Below are 16,103 nucleotides of genomic sequence, written 5' to 3' on the forward strand. Positions count from 1 at the left end.
ATTGAGTTGATGTTTCAAAGTGAAATGTCTGTCTGCTTTCTGTGTGCTTGTCTGTATGACTTGCTTGGCGCTATGCAAATCCTGGCTCAGCCCCTCTGTCTCTCTGTCCCGCCCCCCCATCTCTCTGTCCTCCCCCCATCTCTCTCTTGCTGTTTAATCCGCAGGTATTTTTCACCACGTGGTGCCCTCAGTGTCGTCCCATCAGTTTGGGGCTGTGCTGCCAGCCACAGGAGGCCTCAGCTCTCTGCTCAGTCTCTCCTCCTCCCAGCAGCATCAGCACATTGTCCCCCACTCATGTTCCTCCTTCCTGGCCTCTGTGTCCTCCAACCTGCCCCTCTCACAGGCCCAGCACAGCCGCACCCAGACAGTACTGCACACTCCTCTGCCCCCCATGCGCTCCCTTCCACCTCCCCCGCCTCTACTTAATATCTCCTACTCTTCCTCTGTCCCCTTTTCCTCTGAGCCCACTCCCTCGTCTCGCTCTGAGTCCTTCCTCTCCTCCCGACTGGTTTCCTCTTCCCTCCAGCATCAGAGGGTACAGTCCTCCTCCATCTCTCTCTCTGGCTCCTCTGCTGCTGCTTCTGCACCCCTTCCTCCTTCCTCTCGTAACTTCACAGTACACCACCCCCCTCACCTCCCCCCTCCAACCCCGGCCAGTATATCAGGAGGTGGGGGCATCATGTGGAGGACTCTGGGCTTGCCTGCTTCCTACATGTCGTCCTCTCAGCACACCGGTTCCCGGCCTAGATAGGGCACGGTGGGGGAGGGGGGAGAGGAAGGGGGGGGGGGGGTGTCAGTCAGAGGGATAAGGAGGAGAGTTCTGGTTGTCCCTGTTCTCCCCAAGCTGCTATTCAGTCCCAACAAGGTAAGTTAGACTCCTACTGTAGGTTTGTATTAGATTATTAGCTCTCTGATAAATCCGTTCTTCATGAGCCGTCTCATGTCTGCCATGTCCTATCCTGTTATGTGCTATTGGTCACGGCAGAATTGTCTTGTTTTCTGAACCTGGCTCTTTCCTCTCCCTGGCAGGTAACTGAAGAATATCTACCTCAACCCAACGTAACCTATGCAAATGGCCAGGTGTGGACCAAGGAACTCTTTCACTGGTGCTCCTAAGCCTGTTAAATTGCCACTGATTTGGGACTCTATATACACACACACACACACACACACACAGCTGAGAACACACACACTCTCACGTTGACACACACAGCATGGCATCCTGAGCGGAGTTGCGCGGTCACGGGGGTTTTTGTGTCGTGGGTTGAGGCTGACCGTAATCCGTGAGTTGTGTACCTCCCATCCTGAATGAATTGCTATGCTGCCTGCTCTGAACATTAACGTTAAAGAGACACAGGACATGCACTGTTTCCATGGCAGTAAGTTGTACAGGTACATCACTGTCACCATGTAACCTGGTGCTAAGTATGAAATATAGATAACTATATTGAGCTTTAAGACTCAATTCAGACATTTGATGACAGAAGAAAGCACAGTTAGCAGTGTAGTTGTACATGTTATATTACTAAATACAGCCTGTATATGGCGGAAGACTCCTGTGGTACCATCATCCCAGTATCATCTTTGTTCTGTCATTATCTGACCACCAGGGTGCTTTCTTAGTCCCCCCCCCCACACACACACACACACACACACACACACACACACACACACACACACACACACACAGGCTGCGTTTACACAGGCAGACCAATTCTGATGTGATTGGTCAAAAGACCAATTAGTGTAAAAAAAATAAAAAAATGTGTCTGCCTGTGTAAACGCCACATCATACATACATACATACATACATACATACATACACAGTCTAGACCAGTTTAACCCGACTCTGTACAGGACTAGGGACCATGCAGCTGTGACTCTGCATCTCTATCGCTCTGCTAGCTAACCTTTAACCCTGATCATTTCTTCAGTAAATTAAATATGATTTGACCACATTAGCTTTTGGCTACAGTATGAAACGAGAAGCTGTTGGTTCAAACACACTGGATAACATATCTGTGTACCCTCACTGTGGCAACATCCCTGGTGCAGGGACAGCACTATAGTCAGCTCAGAGTAAAAAAGTTTTTGGTGTGATCATTTATGTGAATAACGACAGTTTCTGGAAATGTAATAGTAGGGTGTTCTCATTCATTTGAATGCTGTGTCAAAATGTATGGAAGTGAACAGCAGAAGGACTTGAGGATGTAATGGGGAAACAGGATTAAATTACTGAGACAGTCAGTTGATAATCACTACTTATAGAGCCAGCTAGGGAGTAGGGACCTGCAACGCAATGTGCATTCTTCACAAGTAGGAATCTCAACTACTCTAACTTAATTAAGCTTCTTGGTTTTATAGCCCTGCTGAAACACTGATACAATGAAAAATGCAGGTGTAATTTGGGGACTCTTAATATTGTCCGTGTTGTATTCAGGCAAGTCTCTGGAACCCTACCTCACGGTGTTCACAGGGGACGGGTAAACATTTGTTTGGACGTGTTAGCTTTGGTCCACTGAAGGCTGTAGTGGTACTTTCTGCAGCCTGTCCAACCTGCACACACTGGTATACAAACATCCTCACCCACACACTGGTATACAAACATCCTCACCCACACACTGGTATACAAACATCCTCACCCACACACTGGTATACAAACATCCTCACCCACACACTGGTATACAAACATCCTCACCCACACACTGGTATACAAACATCCTCACCCACACACTGGTATACAAACATCCTCACCCACACACTGGTATACAAACATCCTCACCCACACACTGGTATACAAACATCCTCACCCACACACTGGTATACAAACATCCTCACCCACACACTGGTATACAAACATCCTCACCCACACACTGGTATACAAACATCCTCACCCACACACTGGTATACAAACATCCTCACCCACACACTGGTATACAAACATCCTCACCCACACACTGGTATACAAACATCCTCACCCACACACTGGTATACAAACATCCTCACCCACACACTGGTATACAAACATCCTCACCCACACACTGGTATACAAACATCCTCACCCACACACTGGGAAATGCATGAATAACAACAAACTACTGGGCAATTTTCACATCTTTTGATTTATTTCATTTCTGTAAACATTGTACTGTGAATGGGAGACATTCTGACTGTTTAATTGTGTATAATTTTGATTATATTTATGCTGTCACGTTTTTGTTTATTTTGTTCTCCTGAAATGTGTAACAGTGTAGAATGCAATAGGTATAAGTGTGTACTTAACGTAGTCTGAAAACATTGGTGCTACAATCTGTATAACTCTGGACTGTGCCTAATATTATTTATACAATATTAAGAACATCAATAACTGTCGATACTTGGTGCTTCTTGTACACAGGGACGTTTTAAATGCCATTTTCTGGCATTCTTTCTCGTATTTAAAGTGTAGTTATCAGATTTTTGAATTGTTGTACTAGTGTACAACTGCAGACGATTTGGCTCAGACTTAAGACAACAGGTAACGCTCTCATTAGATGTGTTTTCACACAGTATTTTTGGCATACTGCGAAACACCCTTTTGCTTTCAGAAACTTGCCACTTGTTCAGGACTATTTGTAAATGTTTGTTTTTGTTTTGATTTATTTTTTTAACCGTTAAGTTTAAGGGTGTGTTGCTGAATAAGAAATGCCTAGATTGCTTTGGGCTATTGTTGAATTATTGTATTTTTTTGGGGTGGGGCTGCTTCTCCAACCTGTCAAACAGGTTGGGCCAACACCCAAGGGAGGCAGAGTTGTTAAGCCAGTGCTTTAATGGTGAGAAACACCATGACTATTCAGTGTCAATGAGGGCTCCTCTGAGATGTACTGTACCAGTTAAAAGTTTGGAGACTTTTTTTTGGTTACTGCATGATTCCATATGTGTTATTTCATAGTTTGATCTATTCACAATTCTACAATGTAGAAAATGGTAAATAGAAACCCTTGAATGAGTAGGTGTAAACTTTTGACTGGTATTGTGTATATTTATCTAGAGAAACTCAACGCTTGTACTATGTGCTTAACACATGCTGACAGATTTTGTGCTGAAATTAGACTGTCTGGATTGTATCAGATTTACTTTATGCTTTTTAAAGAAAAACGTATACTGGTGCTCTTTCAACCACACAAACCGATTTCAGAAAATGTTCTGGGTGCATCCAAAAACCAAATGTCATCTCATTTCTACTGCTTGTCCTGGGATATGTCTTAAAACTGCCTCCTTCCCATAGCGTGAGCATATTACATCTGTTTGTAATTACAAGTTAATTGTTCCAATATAACTGGTAGTAGAATAACTAGTAGGTATAATGTGAGTTTGCAACAATCAGGCTTCCTTTTGGTCTGATTGCCAAATGAGTCTTTAGTAATTGAGGACATGAAGCAGCAGGACATTCATTTCTCTTCATTGTTTTGTTTGTTTCACCTATGCCCTCAAAGAAAAATTACTCCAAAGCATTAGTCACAATGTGGTTCGGTAGACAAGTGCTTTGTAACCAGGAATGTGTATATCAACCCTTCTGTTCAAGTGAAGTGAGGACAATGATTTGTTCATGTCAGACATGAACCGAAAAGCGAATTCCATTGTTAACAGCGCTGACAGGCCTGTTTGTAATTGTTGTTTTCATTTTTTTCCCTTGGTGTTTGATATAATCGCAGTTTATCAATTATGCTTTTACTATGACAAGATTCAGATCAAGTTTTAATACTCTTAAACAGACAGTGCGGTGCTCTCCTACACGTAAAATGAGGGAAAATGCAGCTATTGATCAATACACTTCTCCTGTTGTGCTAGAGGGGAAAGGTTTAAACTTCTACACAGGCTCTCGTTTACTTTTTAATCTGAAAATATACTTCCTAGTTGGCTGGAGTGGCAATGTGTGTGGGAGTGAGAATAGTATTGGGTAGTGAATATTGTTACTTCAGGTTTCAACAAACTTTTACAACATGCCCCATTTCTAATATGTCCACTGAAAAACTACGCCTATGATCTCTCTGGCAAATATGGATGAATTATATTGAACTCGTATAGTGCTCTATACATTTTCTCAATGAATAACTTTCCATTTAATACTTTTCCACATACCAAGACTGAATCCTGCCAAGTGTGTCTCTCTCTCTCAGGAACTTATCAGATATCTTAATGCTATAACACTTTGAATAGTGTATATTTTCATTTGTCTTTAAACTGGGACTTATGTTTCTCCCTTTCTCAGGACCAGGGACCACGTTTATATTTTGATGTAACTTAAATTGGTGCTTTTGAGTTGACAAACTGCCTTAGATGTATGTTTTGTCTCCTCAATTTCTCACTGTCACACACATCCAGCCACACCAGCAAAAGACTGCAGGTTTGTTTGACTAGTCTGAAGATGTAGTGGAAAAGCCTCATCTCTTCCTACTCTCTCACACATGTCTCAATCCCTCTCGTCTTTCTCAAAATGAAATGTCCTTTGACCTTCAGTGTTGTGATCCTTACATAGGAGAACGCTGTGTAGTTGAAGGAATTATTTTAACTCTCAGTAAAGCCAGGGCAGGTTTGAGGTGCAATAGGCAAACCTACTTTCCAAAACACCCTGGGTTGTCATGGAAACTCTTGGTGTTGGTGCTTTATCTTAAATATGATTAATGACAAATTGAAATTAGTTTGGCCTTTTATGATTAATAAAATGTTTTCTTAGTGTTTCATTTGCGTCTCTGTTTATTGGTGATATTATGCATTTTAAAAAGGTGATTTTCTTTTTTTAAATTTAAAACAAAAAGTAAGCTTTAAAGTGAAGGAGCCCAACAATGACGCAATGTAGGTGTGGGATAAGTTCATAATTTTTCTACCACTATTAGAGTAGTACAAAGCTAGGCTTATCGGTTTGCCCAAAAATGGACAGTAGTGTTTGAGAAATTGCTCTTCAGTTCTGTCTGTAGTGGGGAATGCACATTTCGGGGAAATAAGCGACTTTTTTACTATTTCCCGTAGGCCTAGTAAATAAAAGCAATATTTCATGTCATGTTCTGGGATTACTCAAATACACATTGTTAAATAGTGTTTTGCATTGTGTGTGTGTGTTTGCAAGCTGTTAAATTATCATTATTGTAATTTTTGGGGTGGATTTGTGAATCCCTGCAGGAATTTGTAAATGAACCTTGGTTTTATCACTTGGCACGGTTGACCAAGCAGGACAGACTCAACTCAATGACCTTGGTCGTCTGCAAAAGAAGGCTGTAGCTGTGGAATTTGTCCATGAGGCCCTTCTCAACCCCAGAGGTCTCAACAGCAGCATCTCATGGTCTGGCCATCAGATCCTTTAATCGGTCAGATGTAAAGAATGCTCCTATTTAGCACACACACTTGTAATCTATCTGGCATGTAGCACATCCATACTCCACCCCACTGTCCTTAGAGTAACTGCTGACAGGACTTTTGAATGCAAATGGATCTAATCTATCATCCAATTACAGTCATCTTTAAAAGCAGCCACTTGTGGCAATTCAATGAACATTCCAATATCTGTGCATTGGAAGAAAAAACATTGTGTAGAAAAACTAAGAAAAGGCAGGAGATTGAAACGATAGGATGGTGTTAAGAGTCGGCCAGTTGTCTATGAAAGGACTTTAGAAATGTGATTACATTCATGTTTTTGTGTCTCCTTCAAACGTCCTTATCTTTGTTTAGGTGTTCGTCAGTCCCCAGACCATCCTCACCCACAGGGAGGGCAGGTGTCAATTTGCAACACACACAACGCTCCGTAGTCTTGTGCTTCCTTTCCATAGCTTTCTCAGCCCACCATAGTATTCACAGCATTGGGCGGCAGGTAGCCTAGCGGTTAGTGTTGGGCCAGTAACCGAAAGATTGCTTGTTCGAATACCTGAGCCGACAAGGGGAAAAATCTGTTGGTATGCCCTTGAGCAAGGCACTTAACCCTAATTTGCCCAAGGGGGGCCATACTACTATGGCTGACCCTGTAAAACAACCCATTTCACTGCACCTATCCAGGTGTCTGACGGACCATTTATTTTAGCATACTGTTCCTCTACATGTTGAGGAAACAATGTTTCCCCCATCTTTCAATGGACACATCACATGGTATTGAGGCAGTGTACAACACAAAACCCTTCTCCCTTGCTGACCTGAACCAAACCAAGTGTTAGATCCAGACATGACAGGCTGCCATGAGGCTGTGGTGTGCATTCTGCCTGATACTGATGCTCTCCAGTGTGGGGACACTCCATATTTTGGAAGTACACCAGCTCATGTAGAGGTAGATGAGGATATGCTTTCAGCAATTTGTGAAGTTTAGGTCCAGGAAAGCGAGCTGAGAGAGGATTTGACTTGCTTTTGGAGTTTGCTCACACTGATGGTGCTCCATTCTAGCTGAAGAAGCCAACGAAGAGAAACATGGGCTACATGTTTGGCACCCAACCAGATATGGATCTGATTCTGAATGAAATGGTATGTTATGTCTTGTCTACTCTCCGCCTCCCCTCCAAGATCAAGTTCATACTGCTCCTTGCCTTTAGAAACCCTAGAACAGCAGCCTTAAGCGCCATCACTTTCACCAGTCAATCTCCAGCCTTACAAACAGGTTAGAACTCATTACCTACTCATTTACAACATTACTGAATTTCTTGTCTCACATTTTAGAAGTCTCTTGTCTTACCATAGACCATTTAAAGACTGGTGTGATGCTGTTGGTATCAGACTCCCACCTTTCCCCATTTCAGACGGTATGCATTTTAAGGGAACACAGTTCCTCATCCTAACAGGAAAGCTATCAGAGGGCAAAAGTCACCTGAAATGGCGAATCAATGTTGACACAAAAACACAAGGTACAGGTAAGAAGAATGCTTCATCTTGTACAGCTTATCGTGTTCCAAGTTACACGCTGATGGAAGGAAAGCATATTGTAAAGCTTATTTACCCTTCTCGGCAAAATTTGTCTGAACTACAAAGTATCATGAAGGAGCAAGAAGTGATATCAGTGTCATTCCCCTGGTGCTTTTCTCAAAGGCTAAAGGAATTAATGAAAAGGCAGTTGGCTTTGGCTTTAAAAAAATAATTATGAATACATTTTGTTAAATATTTTAAGTCATCGATTCTTAAATTGTCCTTCTCCCAGTGACAAGTCGAAGTCCCTCCCCTGCTTCCTCCAGGACCTATGCTTTTCTGTGTGAGCTGCAGGAGTTCCTCAGTGCTGTCCAGCCACCACAGACGTAGTCACGACCACGGGCTGCTCCGGTCCCGCTGTATACTCTGCATTCTCTCCCCACCCTGTCCCTTGGGCTGTCATCCAGTGAGACCGTCCTGGCCGGGCTGCTCAACTCCTCAGCTCTCACACTGTTCTCCTTTCCCAAACTGGGCTCTGTTCCAGGGGCACCACAGGGAGCTGGTCCTACAGCCTGCCCTGCTGGAGGTGCTCAGGCAGAGGCTGGAGGAGGTTGTGGTCCAGATGAGGACGGAGGAGGTGGGCAGGGATGAACGGGCTGTGGAGGCTTCGGGAACTGTTCTTCCCAAAGAAGGTGAGGAACCACCAGCAGGTGAGCAGGCCTCAATGTAAATTCATGATACAGTCATTTAAAATATTTTTTTCTTTCACTCCCATAGGTGTGGAGAGGGGGCAGCAGGCCAGGAGGGCCCAGGGAAGGGACACCTGTGTCGGCTGCAGAGCCTCAACGTGTCCCTGGAGAGATTCCGGCTGGCTCATCTACAACTACCAGGGAGTCTGCCGCTTTCCCCTGACCAACGGTAACAACCAGGCCCTCCTGATCAGCCAGGTCCAGAGGGGCCCTGGAGCGCTCACCTTTGTGTGCCTATAAACACTGAGGACCTCAAGGTGGTGGAGTTGGCTCAGGATGGAACCAAGATCTCCATCAAACCCAACATGGTGGCCAAGGAGTGTGGTTGCCACTGTTTCCTCCATGTGGTCCAATGACCGTAATAATGGCAAGGGCCAGGCCAACTGAATGGGTGGACCATTACTCATAAGTCAATTTTGTTTATTGTAAATACATCATCACCACATCTAATTCTCCATTTGTGCTCAATCATGTTCTGCCAAATATTAGATGATTTTACATTTTAATACACTTTTTGTTACTCGTCAATTGCAAACTCAATGGCACAGTGCACATATTGGATCTTTCAAATACAATTTTATCATTATCAATTTGCATCCAATGAAAGGGCATATTAAAGGCTAAAATAATATTTCATTGAATATGAGATGGGAACCAGCAAATGTTATTCATTTGTATTGATTTTTGTATACCCTCTAAATATGAAAAATATGTATGCAGACAGATTATACATGATCAGATAAGACTGTGTATGGGTCTAATTTAAAATCATTGTGAAGTATGTGTGACTTACTTTTTGACTCTGCATTGTTGGGAAAGAGCCCGTAAGTAAGCATTTTGCTGTAAAGTCTACCCCTGTTTATATTTGGCGCATGTGACAAGTAAAATTGTATTTCATATTTGGTAATTGTTCTGTAAATTGTTTCTTTCTACAGTAGTAAACTAATATATATATATATATATATATATATATATATATATATATATATACTAATACTAATATATATATTAGTTTACTACTGTAGAAAGAAACAATTTACAGAACAATTACCAAATATGAAATACAATTTTACTTGTCACATGCGCCAAATATAAACAGGGGTAGACTTTACAGCAAAATGCTTACTTACGGGCTATATATATATATATATATATATATATAAATAAATAAATAAAACGTATTTTTGATAGAATAAACACCGGGCAAACTGACATTATTTGATTATTCTTTCTGAAAATGTCAGCCTATTTGTTGTATTAGCCTCTTTACCATTCTCCATAATGCTCTCTATCATTTCTTCACAGCCCTTAGACACATCTCTATTTCTGATCTTCAAGACTCCCCCTCTTCTCTTTGGTTTTCCTTTTGTTCCATGGTCTGATCCCCAACTCGGCAAGCTGTCCCACAGAGAGGCTGGAGGGCGAGAAGAGGAAACACCAGGCACGCAACAAAAGGTTCCAAAGCAGAGCACTTATAACTAACACACTGAATAACAAATGAGAAGGACACAGAAAATACACTATTTATACAAAACATTAGGAACACCTAATGCTCTTTCCATGAGACTGACCTGGTGAATCCATGGCAAAGCGATGATCCCTTATTGATGTCACGTTGCAACTCAGCTGACATCACAAAAACGGGTCAGAAGTCTGACTACACACAATCTGGATGGCCAGAGAGCTAGCAACAATGACAAGAAGCTGCCATGTGAGGAATCGTAGGTGCTTGTTCATGTTGTTTGGTATACTCAGTTTAAGCTAGAAGTCCCAGTACCTGAGCTGTGCCATCTGGCTGTGGATCTGTGCCTCCAAGTAACATCATTCTCCTCTAGAAATACTTCCAGAGCATCTAAACCACAAGAGATAATGCATGAGCTAGTCTGTGTGCATGGATTATATTTTTAATATCATACGTTTCAACACTCACCATGTACTTCATTCACCCCTGAGCTCACAAGCACAATGATGATGGCCAACACTATGCAACGGTTTAGAGTAATGCCTTTCCATGGGTTCTCAACCTGCTTCAAACTTTGGATGGACAAAATACCTTCATATGACACTAGAAGTAGACAGAGTAGTAGGTCAATATGGGACAAAATATACTATTACTGAATGTAGAAATGGAAATGTAATGAATAAGGATTTTATTACTGCTAAGACACTCAGATGATGATGTTCTGGATCTGTTGTGTCCTGTAAATTCAGGTAATATTGGCGTTTTGTTAATGCAAGATATTTGAAAGGTAAACTTATTAAACATCCCGGTGAAGGTATAGATTAAATCTTTTATTTTCAGAGTGTTAACTCAACTGTACATTTGCTCTAAAATCAAATAGGCAATGAGGACTGAGCACAAACAAGGATTGGAGTTACGGTGCCTTCCGAAAGTATTCATACCCCTTGACATACTCCACATTTTGTTGTTACAGCCTGAATTCAAAATGGATTAAATAGTTTTTCCTCACCCATCTACACACAATACCACATAATGACAAAGTAAAAACATGTTTTTAGAAATGTTTGCAAATTTAGTGGAAATGAAATATCTCATTTACTTATGTATTCACACCCCTGAGTCAATACAGGGGTAATTGGCAGCAATTACAGCTGAGTGTCTTTCTGGGTAAGTCTCTTAGAGCTTTGCACAATATTTGTACATGATGCTTTTTAAAATTCTTCAAGCTCTGTCAAGTTGGTTATTGATCATGGCTGGACAGCCATTTACTAAACTTGCCATAGATTTTCAAGCCGATTTAAGTCAAAACTGTAATTAGGCCACTGGAACATTCAATGTCATCTTTGTACTGTAAGCAACTCCAGTGTATATTTGGCCTTTTGTTTTAGGTTATTGTCCTGCTGAAAGGTGAATTTGTCTCCCATTTTCTGTTGGAAAGCAGACAGAACCTGTTCTTTTTTTCTTCTAAGATTTTGCCTGTGTTTAGCTTTATTCTGTTTCTTTTTATCCTAAAAAAACTCCCTAGTCCTTGCCAATGACAAGCATACCCAGAACATGATGCTGCCACCACCATGCTTGAAAATATGAAGAGTGGTACTCGGTGATGTGCTGTTGGATTTGCCTCAAACATAACGATTTATTTTCAGGACCAAAAGTTAATTTCTTTGTCACTTTTTTGCAGTTTTAGTTTAGTGCCTTATTGCAAACAAGGAATATTTTTATTCTGTATAGACTTCCTTTTCACTCTGACAATTAGGTTAGTATTGTAGAGTGACTACAATGTTGTTGAGCCATCCTCAGTTTTCTCCTATCACAGCCATTAAACTCTAACTGGTTTAAAGTCCCCAGTGGCCTCATGGTGAAATCCTTGAGCAGTTTCCTTCCTCTCCGGCAACTGAGTTAGGAAGGACATCTATTTCTTTGTACAGTAGCAGTGGAGGATGCTGAGGGGAGGACTGCTCATAATGACTGGAACGGAGCAAATGGAATGGTACCATTCCACTAATCCCCTGCTCCAGCCATTACCATGAGCCCGTCCTCCCCAATTAAGGTGCCACCAACCTCCTGTGCTTTGTATTGACTGGGTGTATTGATACACCATCCAAAGTGTAACTAATAACTTCACTATGCTCAAAGGGATATTCAATGTCTGCTTTTTGAATTGACCTATCTACCAATAGGTAACCTTTGCAAAGCGTTGGAAAACCTCCCTGGTCATTGTGGTGTTTGAAATTCAATGCTCAACTGAGGGACCTTACTATTATCTGTATGTGTGAGGCACAGAGATCATGTTAAACAGTATTATTGCACAGTGTCAGTCCATGCAACTTATGTGACTTGTTAAGCAAATTTCTACTTCTGAACTAATTTAGGCTTGCCATTACAAAGGGGTTGAATACTCTTACTAATTTCAGCTTTCCATAATTCCACTTTGACATTACAGGGTTGTGTGTTTGTGTGTGTGTGTGTGTGTGTGTGTGTGTGTACCAGTGACACAAATTCTCAATTTAATACATTTTACATTAAGGCTGTAACACAACTAATTGTGGAAAAGGCTACTTTCTGAAAGCACCATGTTTATGCTGATGTCAAGGACACGATCAGTCGCAATAAAGCATGAGGCATAGACCAATAAAACATTTCTTAAAATAGACATAAGTCAAATAAAAGTCCTTGTCAAATTATTCTCAAACTACATTCTAATGCAAACCTATAAGAACTCAAATGACAGAATGAGTCTTACCTGTGTTGACCTTTTTCTCCTATGGAGGGAGAAGTTTGTGGATAGTGATTTCAATTCACTGGTAAGTGTCTTATAGCCTGCCCTGCTTTAGATGCCTTCGTCCCTGACAGGCTGGCACAGCTGAGAGCTTTTGAAAAAAAATACAAATATAGCACTGGAGAGATTTAAAGTGCATTCGGAAAGTATTCAGACCCCTTCACTTTATCCACATTTTGTTATATTCTAAAATTGGAATTCAATCTTGGTTTCATCAGACCAGGGAATCTTGTTTCTCATGTTGTGAGATTCCTTTAGGTGTATTTTGGCAAACTCTTAGCGGGCTGTCATGTGCCTTTTACTAAGGAGTGGCTTCCGTCTGACCTCTCTACCATAAAGGCCTGATTTGGTGGAGTGCTGCCGAGATGGTTGTCCTTTTGGAAGGTTCTCCCAGCTCCACAGAGGAACTCTGGAACTCTGTCGGAGTGACCATCGGCTTCTTGGTCACCTCCCTGACCAAAGCCCTTCTTCCCCGATTGCTCAGTTTTCCAAGAGCTGGCTGCCCGGCCAGAGTCACTTCTTGGTGACCTTCAATGCCGCAGAAGTTCTTTGGTACCATTCCCCAGATCTGTGCGTCGACACAATCCTGTCTCGGAGCTCTACGGACAATTCCTTCGACCTCATGGCTTGGTTTTTGCTCTGACATGCACTGTCAACTGTGGGATCTTATATAGAGAGGTGTGTGCCTTTCCAAATCATATCCAATCAATTGAATTTAACACAGGTGGACTCCAAGTTGTAGAAACATCTCAAGGATGATCAATGGAAACAGGATGCACCTGAGCTCAATTTAGAGTCTCATAGCAAAGTATCTGAATACTTATGTAAATAAGGTATTTCAGTTTATTTGTATTTTTAATACATTTGCAAAACTTTCTATAAACCTGTTTTTAGTTTTATTTTTTTAAATATTTTTTTTAACCAAATGTCTAAAAAGTCTGAATACATTCCGAATACAATGTATACTGTTGATTGCTGTTACAGACTATCAACTATACAACAACAAAGTGTTCTGTATGGTGGGGAAATTACAAGATTGTTATAATGCTGTTATTGCATCAAATTGTTTTTTGCAACAGAATAGTGGGTTCTTAGAACACTTTCATCTGTGTGTGTTCTACTGAGGATGTGCCTCTGGGAGATTTAACACTGACAGAATATTTACGATGCTTTGGGTGATAAACCTAACAAGACCGCTTTCCATAGCATGAGTTGTTGTTTCTGTTCTTTAAGGTACAATGGAGATATGGCTCGGTGCCAAACCCTGGTCTCTACACAATGAGGACAGTATTTACAGCAGATACTGTTTGCTGTGAATTATTAGTAACCTTGTGACCCATTCCATACTTCTGTTTGTCATGAACATCCAGGAGGATGGACTTTGCTATAAAATGCTCGTTGATGAATGTTTTCTCTGGCCCAGGAGTGTGAAGGTGAACGGAAAGGCTGGAGCAACGAACCGCCCTTGCTGTCTCTGCCTTGCCGGTTCCCCTCTTTCCACTGGGATTCTCTGCCTCTAACCCTTTTACAGGGGCTGAGTCACTGGCCTACTGGTGTTCTTCCATGCCGTCCATGGGAGGGGTGCGTCACTTGAGTCGGTTGAGTCACTGACGTGGTCTTCCTGTCTGGGTTGGCGCCCCCCCCCTTGGGTTGTGCCATGGCGGAGATCGTTGTGGGCTATACTCGGCCTTGTCTTAGGACGGTAAGTTGGTGGTTGGAGACATCCCTCTAGTGGTGTGGGGGCTGCGCTTTGGCAAAGTGGGTGGGGTTATATCCTGCCTGTTTGGCCCTGTCCGGGGGTATCATCGGATGGGGCCACAGTGTCTTCTGATCCCTCCTGTCTCAGCCTCCAGTATTTATGCTGCAGTAGTTTGTGTCGGGGGGCTAGGGTCAGTCTGTTACATCTGGAGTATTTCTCTTGTCTTATCCGGTGTCCTGTGTGTATTTAAATATGCTCTCTCTAATTCTCTCTTTCTCTCTTTCTGTCTTTCTCTCGGAGGACCTGAGCCCTAGGACCATGCCTCAGGACTACCTGGTATGATGACTCCTTGCTGTCCCCAGTCCACCTGGCCGTGCTGCTGCTCCAGTTTCAACTGTTCTGCCTGCGGCTATGGAACCCTGACCTGTTCACCGGACGTGCTTGTTGCACCCTCGACAACTACTATGATTATTATTATTTGACCATGCTGGTCATTTATGAACATTTGAACATTTTAACATCTTGACCATGTTCTGTATAATATCCACCCTGCACAGCCAGAAGAGGACTGGCCACCCCTCATAGCCTGGTTCCTCTCTAGGTTTCTTCCTAGGTTTTTTGGCCTTTCTAGGGAGTTTTTCCTAGGGAGTTTTTCCTAGCCACCGTGCTTCTTTCACATGCTTTGCTTGCAGTTTGGGGTTTTAGGCTGGGTTTCTGTACAGCACTTTGAGAATATCAGCTGATGTACGAAGGGCTATATAAAAATACATTTGTTTGATTTGATTTGAGGGACATGATTTTAGAAACTACACTGCTCAAAAAAATAAAGGGAACACTAAAATAACACATCCTAGATCTGAATGAATGAAAAATCTTATTAAATTATTTTTTCTTAACGTAGTTGAATGTGCTGACAACAAAATCACACAAAAATAATCAATGGAAATCCAATTTATCAACCCATGGAGGTCTGGATTTGGAGTCACACTCAAAATTAAAGTGGAAAACCACACTACAGGCTGATCCAACTTTGATGTAATGTCCTTAAAACAAGTCAAAATGAGGCTCAGTAGTGTGTGTGGCCTCCACGTGCCTGTATGACCTCCCTACAACGCCTGGGCATGCTCCTGATGAGGTGGCGGATGGTCTCCTGAGGGATCTCCTCCCAGACCTGGACTAAAGCATCCGCCAACTCCTGGACAGTCTGTGGTGCAACGTGGCGTTGGTGGATGGAGCGAGACATGATGTCCCAGATGTGCTCAATTGGATTCAGGTCTGGGGAACGGGCAGGCCAGTCCATAGCATCAATGCCTTCCTCTTGCAGGAACTGCTGACACACTCCAGCCACATGAGGTCTAGCATTGTCTTGCATTAGGAGGAACCCAGGGCCAACCGCACCAGCATATGGTCTCACGGGGTCTGAGGATCTCATCTCGGTACCTAATGGCAGTCAGGCTACCGCTGGCGAGCACATGGAGGGCTGTGCGGACCCCCAAAGAAATGCCACCCCACACCATGACTGACCCACCGCCAAACCGGTCATGCTGGAGGATGTTG

The 16,103-nt window shown here is 42.5% G+C and overlaps 1 protein-coding gene and 1 pseudogene across 4 annotated transcripts in view; both read left to right on the forward strand.

Moving 5' to 3' along the window:
• The window catches only part of LOC106584426 (histone-lysine N-methyltransferase, H3 lysine-79 specific), a 32,066-nt gene extending 26,343 nt beyond the window's left edge, over positions 1-5,723 (forward strand). For 3 of the 4 annotated variants that reach the window (XM_014169747.3, XM_014169748.3, XM_045706443.2), the window contains 2 exons: positions 165-865; positions 1,030-5,723. In XM_014169747.3, the coding sequence (XP_014025222.2) occupies positions 165-751 (587 nt within the window). In that variant the 3' untranslated portion in view covers positions 752-865; positions 1,030-5,723. The remainder of the gene's footprint in view (positions 1-164; positions 866-1,029) is intronic. The other variant, XM_014169749.3, reaches the window with a different exon arrangement.
• Positions 5,724-7,189: 1,466 nt separating this feature from the next.
• Positions 7,190-9,426, forward strand: LOC106584261 (uncharacterized; annotated as a pseudogene).
• Positions 9,427-16,103: the final 6,677 nt, after the last annotated feature.

This window comes from Salmo salar, chromosome 23 (assembly GCF_965601325.2).
Source record: "Salmo salar chromosome 23, fSalSal1, whole genome shotgun sequence".
Classification (NCBI taxonomy): domain Eukaryota; kingdom Metazoa; phylum Chordata; class Actinopteri; order Salmoniformes; family Salmonidae; genus Salmo; species Salmo salar.